Source organism: Apodemus sylvaticus, chromosome 7, assembly GCF_947179515.1.
Source record: "Apodemus sylvaticus chromosome 7, mApoSyl1.1, whole genome shotgun sequence".
In the NCBI taxonomy this organism is placed as follows: domain Eukaryota; kingdom Metazoa; phylum Chordata; class Mammalia; order Rodentia; family Muridae; genus Apodemus; species Apodemus sylvaticus.
Genome location: NC_067478.1, coordinates 84479588 through 84504199, shown reverse-complemented (window position 1 = coordinate 84504199; position 24612 = coordinate 84479588). Strand labels below are relative to the sequence as shown.

Genomic DNA, 24612 nt, shown 5'->3' with positions numbered 1-24612 from the left:
TGCACAGTCTACACTTGTATGCACATCTAATGCAATCATGTGGCGTGGGAAATTTGGCCAGGACTGAACACTGGTCATGTCTACCTCTGTGGCTCGGGGCCTGCCTATGAGCAGAGGAGAGCAAACACCGAGGACTGAGAGCACGGCACAGGTGGAGTGCGTGCTGTTTGCCATGCTGAGTGTTGAATGTGATTCCCAGTGCTGCACACACACTTATTTGGGAAATAAAATCAGTTGTTTTTCTCGTTGCCTTGGATTCACAGGGCCACTTTTTGTTAAGATTATATATAAATTGCGGCTGTCTTCAGATACCCCAGAAGAGGGCGTCAGATCTCGTTATGGATGGTTGTGAGCCGCCATGTGGTTGCTGGGATTTGAATTCAGGAGCTACAGAAGAACAGTAGGTGCCCTTAACCGCTGAGCCATCTCTCCAGCTCCTCACAAGGCCACTCTTTTGGATAGTTCCTGTTCTGGTTTGTTAATAAAACTGAACAAACAGGGGGCATCAGGGTGTTTCCCAGAACTGGATTAGGATGTTTAGGAGCTATGAGGTATTTTCAACTATTTGATATTACAACACAACTTGTCATCTATAAAGATCGAACTCAAGAATCGATCTTTATAAGCCGGCGGTGGTGGCACACGCCTGTAATCCCAGCACTTGGGAGGCAGAGGCAGGCAGATTTCTGAGTTCGAGGCCAGCCTGGTCTACACAGTGAGTTCCAGGACAGCCAGGGCTATACAGAGAAACCCTGTCTTGGAAAAAAAACAAATCCAAAAAAAAAAAAAAAACCAAAAAAAAAAAAAAACCAAACAAACAAAAAAAATCATGTAAATGGTCAGCCAGTGGTGTCTTTAATCCCAGCACTTGGGAGGCAGAGGCAGGTGGATTTCTGAGTTTGAGACCAGCCTGTTCTACAGAGTAAGTTCCAGGGCAGCAAGAGTCACACAGAGAAACCCTGTCTCGGAAAGAAAACAAAAACCAAACAAAAAAAAAAAAAAAAAAAAAAAAAAGAAAAAAAAGAAAAGAAAAAACAAGAGAGCTGTGTGTCTACAAAAGGGTGCAGGGGAAGGAGGGAGATGGTTTTGTGGTAAGATGTAAGCCACCGTCAGGCTCCCAAGGCTTTGCTTCTAAGCAGCCTACAGGTAAGAAACACTCCTTACTCTTTTCTGGTTTTTAAAGATACTGCCTTACTATGTAATCTTGGCTAGCCTGGAACTCACAGAAATCTGCTTCTGCCTCCCAAATGCTAGACTAAAGGTGTGCACTGTGGGTGCTTGGTGCCCACAGAAGCCAGAAGAGGGCAGTAGGTCCCCTGGAACTGGAATTATAGTTTTGAGCCACAATATAGGTGCTGGAAACCAAACCCCATAGGTTTCCTGTAAGAGCATCATCAAGCGCTCTTAACCACTGAGCATTCTCTGGCCCCTAGAGGGTTTTTTGTTTGTTTTTCAGGATAGAATGTCTCTGGGTAGTCATGGCCGTCCTGGAACTCACTCTTTAGATCAGGCTGGCTTCTAACTCAGATATCCGCCTACCTCTCGACCTTCTGAATGCTGCGATTAAAGGCATGTGCCACCACTACGCAGCCGCTGTAACCCAGGCTTTACAAGGGACCTGGGATCCGCTTACGCTGCATTGAAAGCCCTGCCAACTGAACTAGCTCTGTAGCCCCCCTCCCTTATTTTGTATTACCTTCTGCTTAGGTGGGGTTGGGTTGTATTTGGAACTTATTACAGAGACCAGGCTGGCCTCAAACTCACGGAGATACACCTGCCTCTGCCTCCCAAGTGCTGGGACCAAAGGCAAGTACTACCATGTTTGTCAAGAAGCTGTTTGAGGGAATAAGCAAATTTCTAAAGCGTCCTCCATACCTTCCTGGTTCATTTACTCATCACTGACAAAGGGAAGGCTCCAGGATACTGCAGAATGCTATCCTTTAAAAATGGACTCTAAACTGCTCAAAAATAGAAGACTCCAGACCTGGCAAAAGCTCTAAGAAGTCTTAATTCTACTAAAAACTATGTTTTTGGGATTGAGTGTGTGTACGCAAATACACACAACAGAGGCACAATACCTGGGAAATAGAGACAAGGCAATGAATACACTTGAATAGATTATTTTCTTTTAAAAAAAAACGATCATTAATCTTTAATTTTAGATCCTAATACAGTATCATGAATCAATCAAGCAGACCTCAAAGTTAGAGTCCAGTAAACATCTCATTTTATAATACTCTTTTATTTGATTAAAGAATTTGCCTTCGTTGTGTACATTGGAATGTTATATTCCCTATGTATTTTACAGGGTTACAAAAATGTCTCTCATTTTAAATATTACCCCAAAAGTAATTTCAGAAAAAAAGTCTTTGTGAAATTAAACTTGACTTTAAAAATCATAGGGACAAACAACTCTGAAATACAACTGGATTAATAAGATCTCTTGTCTACTTTACTACACGACAGACTTCTTACCCCAGTCCCCTTCCTCAGAAAACCTCACGGGAAAATGAAGCTAGAGATAAGGATTCTTCCCTGATGCAGTTTAGGGGAAAGGGAAAGGCTAGAAACTTCTTTGGCAAGTCATCCCAGCCACGCCTTTTGTGTGACTGCTCTGCTTCGTGGAGAGTATGCTTCTGCCAGGGAAGGCCAGGTGTTCAGAGTGAGAGCTCTGGTCTGCAGCCACCTGAGAGAGTGGAGGTCATCTACTGTCATTTCCTGCCTCCCAATGATACTGCCTGCGGCCTTGCAGCAACAAATCATCCACCCCGCCCAGGGCAATGATTGGCAGGATTGGCTGATTCAGACTCTATTGAAAAGGTAATGGATCAAAATGAGCTGAGAAACTCCTACAATTATTACATGATGACACCAAAAAGGCTGAGGAGGAGAAAGGTTTTCAGAAACAAGAACAGAGAGGCAGTGGTAAATGTCAGGTTAGATGGGGTATATTTGAGTAACTCCCTCACTACATACCAATATAATCACCTGCCTCTCAAATGCTACCACTCAAATGGTGAGGATGGGGTCTCTTCAGTGGTTTAGGGCTAATGAGAATGGCAGACTCACTAGACTCATTTCTGCTGGAAAAAAAAAACTGATGAAGGAAGAGCATTTGGGAAGGAGAGGAGGTGGTTGCATGGAACCTAAGTGGACTACAATGCTTCAACTCCGGTGTCCCATAGCATGTAGAGAACTGTAAGTTAGGGTAGCATTAGCAGCAGACATGATTTCATGTGGAAACGAACGTAGCCATCTTATTAGGCATCTTGAAAAGGTGTGTACATATAAAAGCTGCTCCTCAGCTAGCTACCTTTAATATTGATATAAATGGGATTCACAGTACTGCCTGCAACTGGAAGGGCAGGGCTCACAAGGGAACAACTTCATAAAGAAATGGAGCAATGGGTGGACAGAGGTGAGAAAACAAGACAACCTTGTATTTCAACTTTTAGACTCTACATCCCTTAAGCAGTTCACTGGTACTGTCTAACGTCAAGAATGAGTTAGATAACCTTGTTCCCAGAGTGCTGAACGCAGTACCTACACACAGATGACCCCAGTGTGTGACTAAGTGCACTGAAAGACAACAGAAAGCAAAGGAGTGTGAAAGGCTCAAATCTAGAGAGAAAACTTTTAAAAACAAAGTATGAAATATACCTATATTTAGGGCTTAAAATACAGGGAGACTTAGGTGAAGGCAGAAGAGTATTTACTGGGGCATTCCCTGGAGAGCTGGCTTCCTGCTAGCCAAAGAAATCAGCAGCCTTTCCCTTTATGTCAGTGTCATTTCTTTGTCAAAAATGTCTCTGTGACACCGCAACGCTGGGCGTGAGTTGAGGGTCCTTGCGCGCAGAGAACGTGCACTGTATCAGAAAAAGGGGATGGGGAGGGGGATCTCCAATGGCTTGTAAATTTGGAAAAACTCTTCAGCCACTTTTGGCTTCTTCTTTATTAATCTGAAATCCTTCCTTTTCAGCTTTCCCTTCTTGGTATTACAGGATTTCGTATTTGTCCACTAAGAAAGTGGTCTCCGTGGAAAACCTGACAGGGCTGTTTCCATCTACCTGGGTCACTTTGGTAACCTAGGAAAACATAGAGAGGGGAAGGGGATAGGAAAAAGAACGGTGAGTCTCTGAGATGTTAACTACATTTTCATTACAGATTTATATCACATCTCTAAAAGCAGCCTAAAAGTACCTTGGAAATACCAAAAAGTACCCAGAGCCCATTCCTGTCACTGAGGCATCATCTGATCTGTCCTCTAGAAGAATGACTGCTAAGTAAGTAAGCATCAGCCACAGTAAGAGGCAGAGTGAGTGGCAAGGCTCAGCCTGCCACACAAAACCCAGGGAAGCCAGACATTCTATAAGGATGATCAATTAACAATCTGATCCTAAATAAGCCTGCTACCTCTCCTGCATTACTTATTAAATCCATCTCAGTCTCTTGGTGTCCAAAGCCAGACTACGTTGCAGGATCTTCTTTTTCTACATTTTATTTTATGTGTATGGGTGTTCTGCATTCATGTTTGTCCATCATTTTGTGTCTGGTGACAGCAAAAGCCAAAAGTAGGCATTGGATCAGCTGGGAATGGAGTCACAAACACAGGAACCACATGTGAGTTGTCATGTAAGAACTACCCAGTGCTCTTCACTACTGAGCCATCTCTCCAGCCCCAGGATTAGGGTTTTCTTATTCTTCTCTTTGTCTGTTTTTGTTTTTTGAGACAGGGTTTCTCCATGTAGCTCTGGCTGTCCTGGAACTTTCTCTGTGGAGCAGGCTGGCCTCACACTCCTAGAAATCAGCCTGTCTCGTCCTCCCAAGTGCTGGGATTAAGGTGTGGCCGCTATGCAAGGCTCAGAATCACATGTTTTAACACTCAGGGCTTCAGGTATGCTAAACCAAGCCTGGTGCCTGCAGAGGTCAGAAGAAGAATTGGATGCACTGGAACTGGAATTCGGACAGCTGTAAACAACCATGTTGGTGCTGGGAATCAAGCCAGGGTTCTCTCCAAGAACAATAAATACTCTTTATCTACTGAGCTTTCTGGCCCCTTCAAACAGAAGATTTAAAAAGAAAAAAAAGGCCCTCAGAAGGCAGATCCTTATGAGTTGGAAGGCCACCTGGTCTACTTAGCAAGTTGTAAGCCAGCCAGGGCTACATAAGCAGACCATGTTATTATAAAAGGGGGAAAAGAAAAGAAGTGTGATGATTGAGTCAGAACTGGAGTCTGCAGAAGACTTCAGCTTTGATTTTTGCCTCCATATGAAACTGTGCTACTTATCAAGACACTTGTCCCCCCTTTCCCATATCTGCCTTCTGTTACAACAGAGTACCTGTATGTTGCAGTAATTCTTTTTGGAGATGAAAGAAACTTGAACAGGGAAGAAGTCATTGGGCTGCCCAGGAATGCTGAACTCCAGGCTGCCACTCTTATTTTTGGCATCAATCACTGGCAGGCACCACTCCAACGTATTCCTCCGACTGTCGTGTCGATATTCTCCATCAATCTCACCGATCACAGGCGCACCAACACCCGATCTGCCACAAGAAACAACCAGTCAGTGAAGATGTCTAGAGCTCAGAGAACTCCAACAAGAAAAACCAAACTCAAATTTGACTACATATTTCAAATTCTGCCTCAAGTTTTCTAAAAGTTATGTTGCTTGGTGACTTCAAGGATCAAAGTTATAACACCTTGGCTAAGGACATCACTTAACTCCCTTTGTAGAGAAAGACAAATAGAACAGGCATTTAGGAGACAGCTCTGGGGGTTGACTAGACCTAGGAGCTAGCAGGAACTAAGACTGTAGATGTCTATAAAAATATTTTCATTGTAAAAATCACTAATAGTTTGCTAGCTTGTTAAGGACATTTAAAATTTTTATTTTATATTTATTGGTGTTTTGACTGAGTATGTCAGTATGAGGGTGTTATATCCCTTGAAACAAGGAGTTACAAAAGTTGTGAGCTGACACGTGAATGCTGGGAGTTGAACCCAGTCATCTGGAAGAACAGCCAGTGCTCTTAACCTGTGAGCCATCTCCTCAGCCCCCTGTTAAGGACTTTTTAACCATGAAACTCTTTAATGAACAGCAATGAGAAATAAAGCAGTTTGGTAGTAGGGGGAAACTTTATATACCAATAATAGAGGTTAACTCAGATCTTTGAGAAGGTTTGTTTCCAAAAAGAGTTCACAATGTTTCAATCCTTACTGAAGCCAATGCAATTGAGTTGATCCGATTATAATTTAGTAATATATTTGGTAAATGAAAAGTGAAAGCGTTGACTACAAGGTGTGGGTAAAATAGACTGGAAAAAGAGATTCATGGTTGTCTTTGGACACAGAAGAATTGGGGCTAGTTACGATGTACTTTGCACTCCCACAAATGGCTGATAGGCAGTGTCACCTACTCCCACAGATTCTAAATTTATTCTCTTGTAGTTCACCAGTGACACTCAATGTTTACATCTGGGGCAGGGTAAATGAGGAAAACAGAAGGGTGGCAAAGACTTTAACTGTTTCCTATCAATTTCACAGTGCTTGTTTCTTCTCTGTGCCCAGTTCTGATTCTGACTTCTAATCTGCTATAGACACAGAGGTAAAATGCTTTTCAAAGATCTCTTGAGGCCACTGCAAAGTTGAACGAAGACACAGGAAACCACCACAGCCATAATTACAGAGTAGAGAGAGACCTAAAAACTGCGCCATTCCAAAAATAGTCTAGTAAAATAAATCTCAACAAACAAAGTCCACCCATCAGCACTGCCCAAGCCCTACCACTGTTCAAGGTAGCTATTTATTGTTCTGAAGGAACAACTGATTTGTGAAGACAGTCACCCTATTATTTTACTTTTTTCAAATTAGGGTCTTTTTGTATAACATAGGCTTGAAATCAGAACTCTCCTGCCTCTCAAGGGCTGGAACTATAGATGTGCTGGTTAATCCTATTAATGGGAATATTGGCATGGTGGGTTTAAATAAAAAAAAAAAGGCCCCTATAAGCCCATAGGGAGTGGCACTATTCTGAGGTGTAGCCTTGTTGAAGTAGATGTGACCTTGTTGGAGGAAGTGTGTCACTGGGAGGATGGGCTTTGAGGTTTCAGGAGCTCAAGCCAAGTCAAGTGGCTGACTATTCCTGCTACCTAGGGATCTGAATGTAGAACTCTTTGTTTTTGGTTTTTCAAGACAGGATTTTTCTGTGTAGCCCTGGCTGTCCTAGAACTCATTCTTTAAACCAAGTTAGCCTCAAACTCAGAAATCTGCCTGCCTCTGCCTCCTAAATGCAGGGTAAAGGCATGCGCCACCACTGCCCGGCTTGACTGTAGGCCTCTTAGCTACCTCTCCAGCACCATGCCTGCTTGTCTGCCACCATACTTCCTGACACAACAATACTATACTAAACCTCTGAACCTGTAAGCCAGCCCTAATTAAATGCTTTCCTTTATAGGGGACTGGAGAGATGGCTCAGAAGTTAAGAGCACCATCTGCTCTTCTAGAGGTCCTGAGTTTAATTTCCATCAACCACATGGTAGCTCACAACCATCTGTAATGAGATCTTGTACCCTCTTCTAGCCTGTAGGCATACATGTAGACAGAATGCTGTATACATAATAAACCCTTAAAAAATACTTTCTTTTTTTAAAACTGTCATGGTCATGGTATCTCTTCAGAGTAATAAGACAATTGGTAATATAGTATATTTTAAAAAGCTGAAATAAGTCTAGGTGGTGGTGAAGCATGCCTTTAATCCCAGCATTTGGGAGGTAGAAGCAAGTGGATCTCTATGAGTTCGAGGCCAGCCTGGTCTACAGAGAGAGTTCCAGGACAGCCAAGACTACACAGAGAAATCCTGTCTGAGAGAGAGAGAGAGAGAGAGAGAGAGAGAGAGAGAGAGAGAGAGAGAGAGAGAGAGAGAGAGAAGACCCAAAAAATAAGCACGACTGAAATTGGACTTGGCCAAGATAAATCCCTCAGTAATCAAAGGAAACAAAACTAGAAATTAAGTATTATTTTGTTGTATATAAAATTATTTTGTTGCAATAAAAGTTGAGGCATATAACAATACGAATATTCTGTGGCTCACAATAAAACCCTGTATTGCCTAAGACAGAGCTGAGGTGAGGGTAAAGGTGAGGTAATAACAGTGTGCACCCTACTGGAGACATATGAGATTTCCAGAGGACCTTGAGAATATGCCAGTGACATACAGAAGACATCACTGGAACAACAATTTTAAGGTGCGTGTGTGTGTGTGTGTGTGTGTGTGTGTGTGTGTGTGTGTGTGTGTGTGTGACAGGATCTCACTCCATAGCCTAGGCTGACCTAGAACTCAAACTCAGAGGATCTTTCCGCTTTGGTCACCCAAGTGCTGGGATTAGTGTATAAGCCACCACACCCAGCTTGACATACGTGTTTATCTTGCCTATGCTGACAGTTTTCCAGGTATATACATGTCAAAACTTACTGCACTGCATGCTTCATGTCAATCATAACTTAAAGCTCCTAGAAAACTTAATGAAACTGATGTAGGCATACTGTATCCAAACACTTCTTCCTTCAGTGAAGAGAAGAGAGAGCACAGGTTGGCAGACTAATCTTCTCTGAAGCGTGCAAGAGAAGTTTGACTGGAGATGGCTTCATTCTTCTGGCCTTGGGGAGACTACAATGTAAGTGGAGCCTAACTCAAGAAAACAGCTCTAGCACTATAACTAATTTGTCTTGGTTTCAAAGTAAATTCCACCCTTTTCAAAATGTACACCAAAACATAACCGTTCAACATGGTGTTGAAGTCTTTAACCACCACACTAAGAGACAGAGGAAGGTGGATTTTAGAATTCAGACCAGCCAGGGTTATATAGTGAGACTTTGTCTCAAAAAATTCATCCTACCCAAACCAAACAAACACTCTGACAAATGCATGCTGTTTATGAAGTCTATCAACTCAAGTCATAAGGACATTTCACCACCTGGCCCCTTTCCCAAAAGTACTTTGCTCTCTACCTCTTAATTTCTGTTCAAAAAGGATTATCCTTTCCTAAAATTTTTTTTATTTTTTAAGATTTATTATATGTAAGTACACTGTAGCTGTCTTGAGATACCCTAGAAGAGGATGTCAGATCTCATTACAGATGGTTGTGAGCCACCATGTGGTTGCTGGGATTTAAACTCAGGACCTTCGAAAAAGCAGTCAGTGTTCTTAACTGCTGAGCCATCTCTCCAGCCCAACTATCCTTTTCTAGAAAGCTGTATGTGCCTGCCTTCCTTTACATTAGTCATGATCCCCACCCACCCCATCTTTTCCCCTTAAAACGGGGTCACACATAGCCTAGGATCAAAGCTCTGATCCTCTTGTCTCTACCTTCCAAGTGTTAGAATTATAGATCTGTGCCATCCTACCAGGCTTCACAACTGGCTTTTAATTTATTTTTTAGTCAACTAATTATTTTTGTTTTTCAAAACTGGGTTCGTGTGGCCCTGGAACTTGCTCTGTAGACCAAGCTGCCCTCAAACTCAAGAGATACTCTGCTTCTAGAGTGATGCACAGCTGGTATTTACGAAGAAGCAGTATCAGTTATGTCTAATGCTTCAGACCTATAACCCTAGCTACTCTTGCAATTAAGAAAGGGTGGTCTGGCCTTTTTTCCCCCCGACATCTTAGTGAGGCTGCAGTGGTCCACACTACTCTCTGAGTTTCTCCATGCCGCCCAAAGACAACAACAAGAAGAAGGATGCCGGAAAGTCGGCCAAAAAAGACAAAGACCCAGTAAATAAATCTGGTGGCAAGGCCAAAAAGAAGAAGTGGTCCAAAGGCAAAGTTCGGGACAAGCTGAACAATCTCGTCCTGTTTGACAAAGCTACATACGACAAGCTCTGTAAGGAAGTTCCCAACTATAAGCTTATTACTCCAGCTGTGGTCTCTGAGAGACTGAAGATTCCAGGTTCCTTGGCCAGGGCAGCCCTTCAGGAGCTACTTAGTAAAAGACTTATCAAGCTGGTTTCCAAGCATAGAGCCCAAGTAATTTACACCAGAAACACAAAGGGTGGAGATGCGCCAGCTGCTGGTGAAGATGCATGAGCAGATTCAATCAGCAGTTCATTTGGGAAAATAAAACTTTATTGAATCAAAAAAAAAAAAAAAAAAAAAAAAAAAGAAAGGGTGGTCTGAGCTGGGCGGTGGTGGTACACGACTGTAATCTCAGCACTCTGGGAGGCAGAGGCAGGTGGATTTCTGAGTTCAAGGCCAGCCTGGTCTACAAAGTGAGTTCCAGGACAGCCAGGACTATACAGAGAAACCCTGTCTCGGAAAAAAAACAAAAACAACAACAACAAAAAAAACCAAATCCAAAAACACAAAAACAAAGAAACAAAAAAAACCCAAAAAACAAAAAAACAAAGGGTGATCTGGGCCACTTTGTGAAACTCTGTCTAAAAATAGGTAAAAACTGGGAATACAGCTCAGTGGTAGAGCTCTTGCTGTGTTTAAGCCTTTAGGCTTAATTAGTATTACCACGGGGGAAAAATAAGCAAACATTTCAGAATGGATATTCGGTGAGGTACTGCCTCAAAAATTCATCTCCAAACCCCAGGAACTAGCTCTACAAATCAACACAAGGATAAGAATTATTAAGAGAATTTAACTTACGGGAGTGGGATGGTGATGACCACGTCACTGAGCTCTAAACTATCTTCCTGTAGTTCATATTCTATGTTGACATCACAGCCGGTTCCACTTTCAGAAGGCCAGCAATTAACTAAAAAGAAAAACAAGGCTATTACACCTCAGCTTTAGAAAAAGAATAGAACTGTTTCTTGGCCTTTGGGATAAGATCAACAGTATGGAAGAATAGAAAATGTTAAAATGGCAAATAGAGTCGATCAACAACTGCAGAACTATAGCATCCTATGTAAATTATACACTGGTGGCTCAAAACCATCTGTAATTCCAGCTCCAGAGGATCTGATGACTGCTGGCTTTCACAGGCACCTCTTTATAGGTGACATACATTCATTCAAAGACACATACACATAAATCTTTTAAAATTTTAAAATGATTAATTCAAATACACAAAATATAGCATCAATTCCACTTTGCCAAAAAGAACTTGCTATGGCAATGAAGTTAAGAGAATACCCATCACAGATACCTACTTGTCAAAGGAATAAAGGATTCCTCTGTTGTTTGTAGTCTCCACTTTAGTACCCCTACATCACTGTTGACTGGAAATGACTTCTCTGGGTTTTTCAAGCCAATGAGAGACTCTGCAGTAAAAAGTTTTTTATCCACATTTGGATGGGTCTGGAATGAGAAGAGAAGAAAGCCTGAAGTTTAGAGTGACAAGTGAAGGGGCCATCAAGACAGCTCAGTAGGTAAAGGCTCTAAGCAATAACCTAAGCTCAGTCCCTGGGACCCACAAAGAGAAGAGAACCAACACTTGAAAGTTATCCTCTGCCATCTATACATATGACATAGCACAAGCATGCCCACACAGACATATACACACAGGTACACCGCACAGACACACACAGAATGAATGAATGAATGAATGAATGAATAAATAAATAAATGCACTGAAAATAAAAAAATAAAGAAGTAAGAAGTTGAAAATGTAGCTTAGTTGACAAAGAACTTGCCTAGCATATATGGGGCTCTGGATTCAACTGCCTACCGTCCAAGCACTCTGAAGTTAGAAGTAGGAGGGACAGACAATTACAAGTTCAAGGTCATACTCTGTTACACAGTGAGTCTAAGGCCAAACTGACCTATGTGAGACCTTGTCTCAACTACTGCACATGAAGAAATAGAAAGAGAGACAGATACAGATAAAGACAAAGACATACAGAGAGACAGAGACAGGCAAGCAGACAGACCAAGACAGCCAAGACAGATAGACAGAAAGTGAGAGAGAGAAGGGGGAGGAGGAGGAGGGAGATGAAGGATAACAGGAAATAAACACCTCTGGGCTTACATGGTGGATAAATAGGATTCCTAATAAATTATAATTTTTAAAAAAATTTTGTGGAAAGATTTGCCTTCTATAAAGACTTAAGATTTTAGACCATCTTTTTAAAAAGGCGACTAAGGCTATAGTTGAGCTTAGCTCAAGCAAAAGCCTATATTCAATTTTAAAGTCAAAAAGAAAATCCAGAACAGAAACTATGATGCTAGGACAAAGCTTCTACATACCTGTAGCTGTACCCCTTTCTTATCTTCATTTTCTACATGAAGACGAATCCGGCCAAATTTGTCATCTGAGATCCTAAGCATGATCATGCCATGCAGCTCCATATTCTGTAATCCTCCATCTCTGCCACAGGTTAGTGTGATCTTTTCTTCAATCTTCATGTGCACACTATAGAACAAAAGTAAATCAGTATGTCAGGAAAGTGGTAAGCAGGCTGAGGATGAAGTTAAGTTGGCAGTGTTTGTCTAGCATCGTGGAGCACTGAGTGACTCCAGCTCCACATAAAACCAGGTATGATGGTACTGCTTTGGCATGTGTACTTGGGAGGTACGGTCGGGAGGAGAATCAGTTCAGGTCATCTTTGGCCCGAAGGCCAATCTGAACCATAAGAAACCCTGTCCTTAAAAAGAAAGAAAAGGGGCTAGAAAAATGGCTCAGCCGTTAGAACACACACTACTACAAATGCCAAGTAGCAGTGAGAAAAAAATAAGCTTCAACATGAAAATCATATTAAGTAGACATGGAGACCCATGCCTATAATCTGAGTGCCAAGGAGCTAAAGCAGAAGGATTTTCACAAATTTGAACATGGGCTCCCCTACAAGTGAGTACCACGTGTTTCAAGAAAGGAAACAAAGAAAGAAAGAAGACAGTAATGTTTTTTTGGTTTTTTTGGGTTTTTTTTGGTTTTTTGAGTCAGGGTTTCACCGTGGCACTGCCCGGCCAGACAGTAATGTTTAAACTTACTCTGTAAGCAAATTTAAAAAATAAAAGCCAGCCGGCAGCGCACGCCTTTAATCCCAGCACTTGGGAGGCAGAGGCAGGCGGATTTCTGAGTTCGAAGCCAGACTGGTCTACACAGTGAGTTCCAGGACAGCCAGGACTATACAGAGAAACCCTGTCTCGGAATAAACAAACAAACAAACAAATAAACAAACAAACAAACGGCAGGTATTGTAGTAGACCCTCTAAATCTCAACACTCAGGAGGCAGATGAGGTGGTTCTCTGTGAGTTCAAGGCCAGCCTGTTTCACATAGCAAGTTCTATGTGGTATTTGTCTCAAAAACAAAATAATTTGTTTTTCGAGAAAGGGTTTTTCTGTGTAGCCCTGGCTGTCCTGGAACTCTGTAGACCAGGCTGGCCTTGAATGCAGAAATCCTCCTGCTTCTGCCTCCCGAGTGCTGGGATTAAAGGCATGTGCCACCACTGCCTGGCAACATAATTTTTTTTTTAAAAAAAGGAATTGTAACATAGATACATAGATGTAAAGGTAGACAATGCTTCCCCTAGAAGATAGATCTTATTAAAGAACAATCTCTGTGCCAGGTGTGGGATATAAGGTTCCAGAACAATACAAGCTATTGACTGCTCTTGCTGCTCACCTTAACTAGACGATGAGACTACTGCTAAAGACACAACTCACTTTGCTTCTAGTACGGATAGGGAAACTGGTGGAACTGACCTGAAAACATCTTCCCTGTTGGCTAATTTTCAGTGCTGGAAGGTACTATGCAGGTCACTGGGGAGGAAAGATAAATGTCTTACCAAGTACTAGACCCTGAATCCTGTACTAGTGTCTTGCCAGGCAAGATATGCCTGGCGGTGCAACAGTGGTATGTCAGTTATAGGAAGGTAACCAACTGCTTTCTGGTTTGATCTGAGGTCTATACTTCACAAGAGGGAATTCATGCAAGATATTGTAAACCTAGTTAAAGTCCATGGTTTGGGACATCATAGGACTTAGTAGAAAACTTAAAACTGTTATTTTGCCAAATGGGCATATTATTATACTGCTTCCTAAATATTTATGTTTATACACAGATTAGTGTTGCTCCCAATTGTGGCTGGAAAAGCCTCTTTCTACAGTTGGCACCAACGCAGATTCCTAACTCTTCAAAGTGCAGAGAACAGCTTGTTGAGTGCTGAGCCCTAAATGGGACATCTTTATCAGGACTTTCTTCTCCAGGCTCAGCGAAGCTCACAGAAGAAGGGGTGCAAAAAGGTTGAGAGCCAAAGGGTAGGGAAGAGTTCCGTGAACTGCGGTCTTCTGGGCAAGTCATGGCTGTTGGACTCACAAACTCACTGCAGCTATGGTTATGGGGACAAGATTAAGTAACAAGATCATTAAACATTCTAGCAAAACTAACTGAATCTGGTGGCTTACAAAAAAAATAAAAAAGGAAAATAAAAGAGGAAATCGTGAGTATGAGAGGGAACCTGTTGAAGAGTGTCCCAGGGAAGTGAGAGGGTTAACCCAGGGGTGGGTATGATCAAGAAACATAGTATACATGTATGAAGAATAAAATATATCCTAAAAAATTAATACATTTAAAACAAAGACTGCATATACTGTACCAAGTACCTTGGTTACCTTTTATTAACATCATATCCCATTTGTTTCACTAACTATATACTCATAGTCTCTCTTTAAGTATTATCTATATACAAATATACTGACTTCTTTCTCCCATGAACTATTAAGAGGCAGGCTATGGCCAGGAGGTGGTGGCACATGCCTTTTATCCTAGCACTTGGGAGGCAGAGGCAGGCGGATTTCTGAGTTGAGGCCAGCCTGGTCTATAGAGTGAGTTCCAGGATAGCCAGGGCTACACAGAGAAACCCTGTCTTGAAAAAGAACAAACAAAACAAAAAGAAAAAAGGCAGGCTATGAACACCATAGTCCTTCTACCTCTAAACACTATTCTTACTTCACAAGAACGAAGACATTCTTGTAGTTCAGTATCAGAGTGCTTGCCTAGAATGCTTGAGCTATATTAATGCAATCATCAACTTCATGAATTTATACTGAATTAATACTTTTGATCTAACCTACCAAAAGTATATCAGTTGTCCATTATCACAAGGCACAGTACAATATCCTATTCAGGGCAAAACACTACATTCAAATGTCACATTACTATGATTTTAAGTAAGTAAAACAGGGTTTCTCTGTGTAGCCCTAGCTGTCCTGGAACTCACTCTGTAGACCACATCCACCTGCCTCTGCCTTCTGAGTGCTAGGGTTAAAGGTGTGTGCCAGTACCATTTGACTATAGAGTTTTCTTCTTTTATGCCTCTAGGAATTGAACCCAGAGCCTTACTGAGGCTAGGCAAGCACTGTTGTGGATTGCCCGGGTGCTGTTTGTATTTTGATGCTAATTCTGCTTCCTCAAGAGAGGCTGCCCCAAAGAGGAGTGGATCACTCAGGAGTTTTCATGTGAATCTTTTCTCCATTTTAACTGGTCAAATAAAGGCTAGAGCCTGTGATTGAGCAGTGGAAGGGAAAGGTGGGGCAGGAGGTTTTAGAGAAGGAGAGAGGAAGGAGGGGAGATGAAGAGTCAAGAGGAAAAAGACGGAAGAAGAGGAGGTGGAAGGAAGGCAGAGGAGAACCATGTGGCCTGGGGGAGCCACAAGTAACAAGGCATCTATCTCCTAGCTGGGGACTAGAGCAGTGCAGTGGTGTAACTGCCCAGTATAGATATACTGCTTATAAATAGTATAACTGAGTGGTGTGTTCTTCGCATGGGCTTATTGGGGTTGGTGATTTACCACAACAAAGCACTATTTACTCATTATCTATAATTTAATGGAAAAATGCAACTGGAAATTATGTCTAATTGTGGTGGTTTGAATGAGAATGGCCTCCAAAGGCCATTGAATATTTGGTTTTTGAATGTTTGGTTCCCAGCTGGTGGAAGGTTTAGGAAGAATTAGGTTTAGCCTTGTTGAAGGTGTGACCTTTGTTGGGGGTGGTGTGTCACTGGGCTGACTTTGAGGTTTGAGAAGCCCACATCAAGCCTAGGCTCTTTCTCTTTGCCTGCTGTCTGAGAATCAGAAGGTAAGCTCTCCACTACTGCTAGAGCAGTGCTAGAGCACCATGCCTGTCTGCCACAATGCTCCCATCCATGATAATCATGAACTAACTCCAAAACTGTAAGAGAACTCACAATTAAGTGCTTTCTTATCTTGATCATAGTGGTTTTTTTTTTCATTTTTACAGCACTAGAGCATAACTAAGATGAATGTTTGCTTTGAATAAACATTTTTTAAAGATAAACCACAGGTTTTTAACTCCCCTCTATACTACAAACTATTCCATCCCCTCAGAAAAAATGTCCAAAAAGTAGTTAATTTTGGTTGTTTGAGAAGACTTTTATACATTTTAAAAAGTTTACTTTTTTTTAATGCTACTGCTATGGGCAATTAGTAAGTTCAATCTATATATATTCTGTAATAGAAATGTATGTTTATATGCATGTGTGCCTGTGTGTATGCTTGGTGCCTGCAGACATCAGAGAAGAAAGAGGGCATTGGGTTCTCCAGAGCTAGAGTTACCGATGGCTGCGATTCGCCATAAGGGTGCTGGGAACTGAATTTGGGTCCTTTAGAAGAGCAGCCTCTTAACTGCTGAGCCATCTTCCCAGCTCTAGAATTACTTTGAAGCTAGGTAAACTACAGTGGCTACAAAGAATATTTTGGGCTTTTTTTTTTTTTTTTTTGGTCCCAGCCTCTTAGTTCCTTCCCAAAACAAAGACACTAGACTCAAAAACACAAAAGTCTGAATCTTAGAAATGTAGGACCCCTGGGTCGGGCGTTGGTAGCGCACGCCTTTAATGGGAGGCAGAGGCAGGTGGATTTCTGAGTTCGAGGCCAGCCTGTTCTACAGAAACCCTGTCTCAGAAAAAAAGAAAAAAAAAAAAAAAAAAAAGAAATGTAGATCCCAATTTACCTTTCATAAAAGTTCATTCTGTGCTCAAGGTAACTTAATCACTTAGAAAAGAATATTAAATTCTCATTTCTATATGATTGTGTTTAAAAATATGAAGCCAGGGCTGTGTAAAGATGGCTCAGTGGTTAAGAGCACTGACTGCTCTTCCAAAGGTCCTGAGTTCAAATCCTAGCAACCACATGGTGGCTCACAACCATCTGTAATGAGATCTGACACCCTTTTCTGGTGTGTCTGAAGACATCTACAGTGTACTTACATATAATAAATAAATCTTTTAAATAAATAAATAAATAAATAAATAAATCTTAAAAAAAAAAAAAAAGTACGAGGCCTCCATTGATCAAGAACACATTCTGTTCTGACAGAAGACCTAACTAAGTTCAGCTCCCTGTACCCATGTGGTTAAAGCTCACAACAGCTTTAACTCCATTGCCAGAGGATCCAATGCCCTCTTCTGGTTTCTGTGGGCACCTGCACTCACACATGCATAAGACCCGTAAGTGCAAAGAAATAACATAAGTTAAAGAATAAATAAGTAAACAAACTTTTTTTTTTTTTAAAAGGCATGGGGACTGGAAAGATGACTCAGTTATTAAGAGTATTGGTTGTTCTTCCAAAGGACCTGGGTCATATGCACTCATATGGCAGTTCACAACTGTCTATAATTCCAGTTCCAGGGGATCTGATGCCCTCACACACACATACATGCAAGCAGAACACTAATGCACATAAAATACAAATAAATAATTTTTTTAAGAAAGGCATGAAACCTCAGCTTTTCTCAAAACAACCAAAATAGCACAAGTAATTTAGTGAGTGAAGAGATGTATCCAGATCTCTTCACTGTTCATTTCTAACAAACAGAACACAGGAAAGAGTAAACAGTCCACTTTATGCACACCTGACAGTGGTATCCGCCCAGACTCATCTTTCAGTTGGCCTCCAAACTATCAATAACTGTAGGTCTGGGATTAAGGGCAAGAAATCTGCATCTTGATTATATAAACTTGATTAGCCTATTGCTTAAAAATGCCACCGACCATTATTTCAGCCCTGAGATAAAAGACAAATTGAATTATACTGGATTCAAATACATAAAATTTAACATGTTAATTTGCTTTGAGGACCTTCACAAATTTTATATTAAAGGTTGACTTTCCTTTATGGTCTTAATTAGAAAAAGATAGGACAAAATATGGGTTAATGTACCTCTAGCTCCATAAGTCAAGGGTTGTTTTCTTTGACCTAGGCTTTGATATAACTGAGGCTGACCTTGAACTCCAGATCTTCCAGTCTCTACCTCCCAAATGCTGGGATCACAGGTATGTTCCACCATGCCATGCTTAAGAGACAAGCTACACAACAGGCATAAAGCTACCTTTCCTAAGTTAGCCAATAAAAGGCAAGTTTTAAACTTCATAGGGAATAGATGGCTGAGTCTCCAATGGTATTTAAAGCGGGGAGAAAAACATACTGTAAGTTAATATCTGGATTATGCACTAAGTAAAAATTTTAAATCAGTAACAGTTAAAAGGCACAAAAGCAAGAGGCTAGAATTATGCAGCTCAGATGTAAATAGTGTACTCAGCATACAAAAGATTCTGGGTTAGATCCCTAGCACAAAAATAAATAAATATATAAATAAGCAAGGACTGATAGAATTTAAAGACAAATTTAAGGGCTGGAGAGATGGCCCAGGAGTTCAGAGCACATATTGCTCAAGAGTACCAGTACCCACAAAGGTAACTCAAAACCACCCGTAACTTCGAACTCCTCGGAGATCTAATACCTCTGGTCTCTTCAGGCACCTGTACTCTACAAATCCCCACACAGATATACATGAACTAAAAGTAATAAAAATACCCAGGTGTGGTAGCACATACCTTTAATTCTAGCATTTGAGAGGCAGAAACAGGAGGATCTCTTGTGAATTTGAGGCCAGCCTGATCTACACAGTTGAGTTCCTGGTGAGCCTGGCTACACAATGAAATCCTGTCTTAAAGAAAAACAGAACAACAACAACAACAACAACAATTTTTTTTAAAAGATGGTTTAAAAAAATTGCAATGTTTGTTCTTGAAGAAGCCACTACTTACCTTTCCATATTAACAGGTGGAACGTGTACTTTGGTTGCTTCCGAGCTACGTTTCCCCATATTAGAAGACATAATAGTTTCACCTTCAGATTTCAATTTGTCCACAAAGTTATCTACTTCCTTTCCTTTAGCTCCAAGTTTCAAAGCCTTGCTGGGGCCTGAAGGTCTAAGTGGAAGAATACAAAATGAGTAAATATATGATAAAAATACAAAAAATCACAAGCTTTAATTAATAGCCTACTACAAACCAAGCTTTCTCTAAAGGAATGTGAAGCTCTTAGGAGAAAACCTGTTTCCTAGTGTTGGTGGACAACTACAACACTGGTAGTGTAATATGAACTTGCACAAATGGATCGCTACTATTAATAAAAGTATCAAGTACACAAATACAAAAGCTATAATTTTATAGTCATAAGTAGTCTGATGAAAACATAGCATTTCCCATCTAGATAAATGTGACTATGCACAAAAAATGAATTTTGCATAATATACCTTAAGCAGCCACAGATTCTTCTGAAATATTAAAACCAAAAAAACAAAACAAAACAAAACAAAACAACCCCCCCCCCATATTCTGGGGTTAGAGAGATGGCTCAGGTCAAGGGCACTCGTTCTTGAAGAGCACAGGTTTAGTTCCCACCACCAACATGGTGGCTCACAATCAGCTCTAATTCCAGTTCTGAATGTACTCTCCTGACGTCTATGGGCCCCAGGCACCCATGTGGTAAACACATACTTGAAGGCATACACATAACATTTAAAAATAAACAAAGGAAAACAAAAACAAAAACCTGATTCTAAGAGCAACTGTGGCTCTTGAGAACTTGGTTCTAGTTCCCAGTACTCATAAGGCTGCTCGCACCTGTGTATTACTACAGTTCAAGGTGACCGGACACACTCCTTGGGCCTCTCAGAGGCACAAATACAATGGACATATATATGCACAAGCAGAGCAGTTATACCCATAAAATAATTAATATTTAAAAAGAGAAAAATTCATAGTCCACAAACAGTTAAATACTACCCCACTTCACCAATTAAGACTACTGTCATAAGAAATGAAGAAATCATGGCATAATTTGTAGAACTCTTACAAAAGAAAAAAAATAACATAGATATCTCCTTTATTCCCACCTTTTATATATCCAACTTTAGTATCACAGCTTACATCATTAAGTCCCTCATTATTTAAACTTAGAAACCAAATATCCCTCCCATGAAGCACACACACAGAGAGCCTTCCTCTGCATCCTAATTGTTGGTAATACACTAGACAATACCTGGCAGGTGCAGGCGCCACTTTTGGTTTATCCGTTTCAATGATAGTCTCTGTGATCATGGCTGCTGTGCTGCCTCCAGACACTGCAGAACTACCAAATCCCCCAAATCCTGGTGCTTTTTTTCCCTGTCTCTCTGCATCTCTTCGGGCCTGTTGTAATTCCTTTGCTTTACGCCGCATCTCAGCCTTAGCTTCACGTTCTTGAGTCTATAGAAAGAGACATGTTTGTAGCTTTCAGTACAGTCTACATTAGCAAGTAAAACTAGGATATTAGATTAGTGAAAGTTAACAGAAAGACACTCAAATCAGCAGTCACTTACCTCTCGGACTGCTCTGAATACTTTCTCTTCATGGGAGTCCATTTCTGTGAAGGTTCTGATCTGTGCCAGGTTAACATTCTCCCGGTATCCCAGGGCAACAATTTCATCAAAAGCAAAAATCAAATCAAAACAGTGCTCAGATATTTCATTTTCCTCTAAGGCTCGGCAATATTCAGGGATCTAATTACAGACAGTAACAGACAACAAAGATTAAGAATTTCATAGCAGCTAAGTTTCTATGTCTTTTAAATACAAATTTCAAAAACAATGAATTTTAGTACTTGGGAGGTGGAAGCTCACTGTCATCTTTGGCTACATAGCAAGGTATAGCTAGCCTGGGCTATATGAAATCTTGTCTCAAAAAGATCCCAATTAATAAAACAATGGGGAAAAAATAAAACAATGGGGTTGGAGAGATGAGTCAATGGCTAACAGTATAAACTGTTTTTCCAGAGGACTTGGGCTCAATTCCCACCACCCACATGGTAACATAGACATACACAACAGGGTAGGGGTCCAAACAAATTTCAGAAACACAGACATACTAAATTAGTTAAGAACTGAGATATGAAAGAATGAGTCTGCATTCTCCTTTGGAATACTTATAGCCTAGGAAGAAACCCAACAAGTGTCTGCTGAATGAATGAAGAGCTGGAGGGGATTGGGTGTAGCTCAGCGACAGAGTGCTTGCATAGAATGCATAAGGCACTGCAAAATAAAAAAAGAAAAAAAAAGCAAGCAAGTAAGCAGGCAGGCATTAAATGAGTCGCATGGATAAGTTGTTGAGATGTGTACAAGGTTCCACAAACTGATCATATCAGCTATTTTAGAGTCAAACCTACTTTCAATTAAAATGTAATTCAGCAGTGTATCCAGTATCATAGGTCTCTTACCACTCTTGAGAAAAGCCTTAAAGTCTCCAAATCTTCTAAGATATTGCTGTTCTTTGTAGTGATCAATACCATGTACAGTTTCTCCATAGGTTGGTAGACATATCTTACACTCTCTGTTTCAACAAAAGTATGTTGTTTTCCAGTGTTCATGAGTTTTGGGAAAGCTGCTAATAAGCCTTCAATCCGAGTTCGGGTCATCTCCACAAACTGTCGAGAAACAATAGCCTTTCCCGCTTTCGTGCAGACTGCTGCTGCCAACAGCACCTGCCAAGAGCATACACATAAATAAGCACTCCCTACTTATTTCTTACATTTGTTTTCTCAGCACCTCAGGTGAGCTTCCATATAAATAGCACATTCGGTGACATTGTCTTTCAAACTATACTTCATTGTTTTAGTTACTGCATGCAATTTATAAGACAAAGTTAAGGTAGAAGAAAATGAAACAATTATTCCATAATATACCTAAAGATACACACACACACACACACACACACACACACACACACACACACACACACACACATAGACATTAGTTAAAAAAAAAATAACTTTTTGCCTAGAATGTACAAAGAGAGGTTTCATCACCAGCACTATACACAAGCACACATGGAATTATTTTTCCAAAGTGTATACTTAAATTATTATTTATGCTAGGCAGTAGTGGCACACACCTTTAATCCCAGCACTTGGGAGGCAGAGGCAGGTGGATTTCTGAGTTTGAGGCCAGCCTGGTCAACAGAGTGAGTTCCAGGACAGCCAGGGCTACACAGAGAAACCCTGTCTCAAAAAACCAATAAACAAACAAACAAACAACAAATAAGATTATTTCTATTGGTTGGTTGATTGTGCGGCCCTGTGGGAGTGCCCGTGTGTGTGGAAGCCAGAGGACAACTTGAGGGAGTCAGTCCTCTTCTACTCTAGGCTCCAGGTTGAACTCAGGTTGGGGGCAGGAGGCAAGTATCTTCACCAGCCAAGGGGTAGATATTTCCATGTCAAAACAGAAGCCTGATAGGCAGATAAAAAGGTTTTTAAGAGCTCTACCCGAGTATGGCAGCACTAGACTAATTTTACCACTCAGGATGCTAAGGCAGAGGAGTACTAGCTTTGGTTATACACCTGTCTCAGAAAAGGAAACAAGGCAGCAAATAGGAAGCCCCCCAGCTTCCTACAGGTCATTAAGTCTGAACTGATCTGCCCTTTGAGCAGCCTTTCCATCCCACTTATTCTTGACATACAACCGAGCTGTGAAGTGGAAATTCTACAGGCCTGCTGTTTCAGGTAAGTTTTGACACTGAGCAATAATTAAGACCCAACAACTCTCTGATATCTTCAATTTATTTAACAAAATAAATGCAGGAGGAGGAGGATCTTCAAATACCAATGAGAGGAGTAGGAAGGCGAAACAGTGTGGGGATTTTTTGCTTTTTATTTGGTTTTTGGAGAAAGGGTTTCTCTGTGTAGCCCTAGCTGTTCTAGAACTTGATTACTCTAAACCATGAAGGCCTCAAATTCAGCAATCTTCCTACCTCCACCTCCTAAGTGTTGGATTACTGGTTTAAGCAGTGTTCTAACGCCTCTTCAGTATAGAAATCCAAGTGTTCGTAAGCACAAGCAACAACAGAAGACTGACACATCTGGCAAGACTCACTGTTAGGATGTAAACTCTTAAACAAACCCTACTTGTTAAATGTCTCAATTTTATGGAAACCTGTCCATTAAAGATGAAGAGCTTGAAAAACAAAAGTCAGTTAATTTGAATAAATAAATATCCTCACAGTGGCAACATTCCCCTCTCCCAGTTCTGGAGACAGAACCTAGGGCCTCTAGCATAATAGGCAAGCATGTTATATCCCCAGCATTTTGTCTTAAGTTTTCATCTTATTTTACGTTATTACAGGGTCTTCCTAAATTGCCTAGGCTGCCTTCAAACATATGTTCTTTCTACCTCAAAGCAGTTGGATTACAGATGTGCATCTATTCAGTTTCAATGTTTTGTTATCTGTACAAGAGGCCACAGCATCCAAAGCAAATACATGGTCCCAGCACCTGGGAGGTAAAGGATTAGAAGGTCACCCTAAAGTTGGTAGTATATATCTTTAATCCCAGTACTGGAGACACAGCAGCTGGTGAATCTCTGACTTGGGGACAGCATTATCTACAGAGTGGGTTCAGACAGCCAGAGCTACACAGGGTAGGAGAAGGGATAGAAGGGGAGTGGAGGAGAGGGAATAGAAGGGGAAAGGGAGGAGAGGGGAAAGGTTAGCTATTTAGGGTATCTGGGAAACATTTACCACCATACTGTTTTTAAGTAGCAGTATAAAACAATTCAACTGAGCCAGAGGTAGTGCACACTTTTAGTCCTAGCACTGGGGAGACAAAGGCAGGTAGATAGATCTCTCCGAGTTCAAGGCTACTCTAGTCTATATATCAGGTTCCAGGATAGCCAGGGCTACCTAGAGAGATTCTGTCTATAACAAAATGAAACAACCCCACTGATTTTAATAATTTATATTGTAAAGTGTTTCATCTAAATCCAGTATAAGTTCCCTTCACCAAACAGATTTTTTTTGGGGGGGTGGGTGGGGGTGGCATTGAGACAGAGTTTCTCTGTGTAGCCCTGGCTGTCCTGGAACTCACTCTGTCGGGCAGTCTGGCCTCAAACTCAGAAATCCGCCTACCTCTGCCTCCCAGGTGCTGGGATTAAAGGCATGCGCCACCACTGCCTGGCCAGATTTTTTTTTTCTGATTTTTTTTCTGACTCCTTTAAGTGAACACTGCATTTTTCTCATATGAAATCTCAAGAGCTAATACTGTTTCACTTCCCAAATAAGAACCAAAGTTTAGAAAAGTCTAGATTTGCCGGGCGGTGGTGGCGCACGCCTGTAATCCCAGCACTCTGGGAGGCAGAGCCAGGCAGATCTCTGAGTTCCAGGCCAGCCTGGTCTACAGAGTGAGTTCCAGGATAGCCAGGGCTACACAGAGAAACCCTGTCTCGAAAAAAACAAAACGAACAAACAAACAAAAAATAAACAAAAAAAAAGTCTAGATTTAAAGGAAATAACAGAATTCTTCGGCATCTTTAATTGTATCAACTCTATACTGAG

At 41.1% G+C, this 24612-nt stretch overlaps 2 protein-coding genes across 2 annotated transcripts in view; one reads left to right on the top strand and one right to left on the bottom strand.

Annotated features, from left to right (window-relative positions):
- Positions 1-3087: 3087 nt before the first annotated feature.
- The window catches only part of Arcn1 (archain 1), a 27093-nt gene continuing 5568 nt past the window's right edge, over positions 3088-24612 (bottom strand). Inside the window, exons 2-10 of the mRNA XM_052188501.1 lie at positions 21506-21769; positions 20613-20792; positions 20294-20499; positions 19015-19179; positions 12192-12357; positions 11156-11303; positions 10650-10758; positions 5340-5544; positions 3088-4085 (exon numbers count right to left, since the gene is read on the bottom strand). Of these exons, the coding sequence (XP_052044461.1) occupies positions 3996-4085; positions 5340-5544; positions 10650-10758; positions 11156-11303; positions 12192-12357; positions 19015-19179; positions 20294-20499; positions 20613-20792; positions 21506-21769 (1533 nt within the window). The 3' untranslated portion in view covers positions 3088-3995. The remainder of the gene's footprint in view (positions 4086-5339; positions 5545-10649; positions 10759-11155; positions 11304-12191; positions 12358-19014; positions 19180-20293; positions 20500-20612; positions 20793-21505; positions 21770-24612) is intronic.
- On the top strand, positions 9690-10119 carry LOC127689165 (40S ribosomal protein S25-like). Its single transcript, XM_052188507.1, has one exon. The coding sequence runs from the start codon at positions 9705-9707 to the stop codon at positions 10080-10082; it is 378 nt and encodes a 125-aa protein (XP_052044467.1). The 5' UTR covers positions 9690-9704; the 3' UTR covers positions 10083-10119.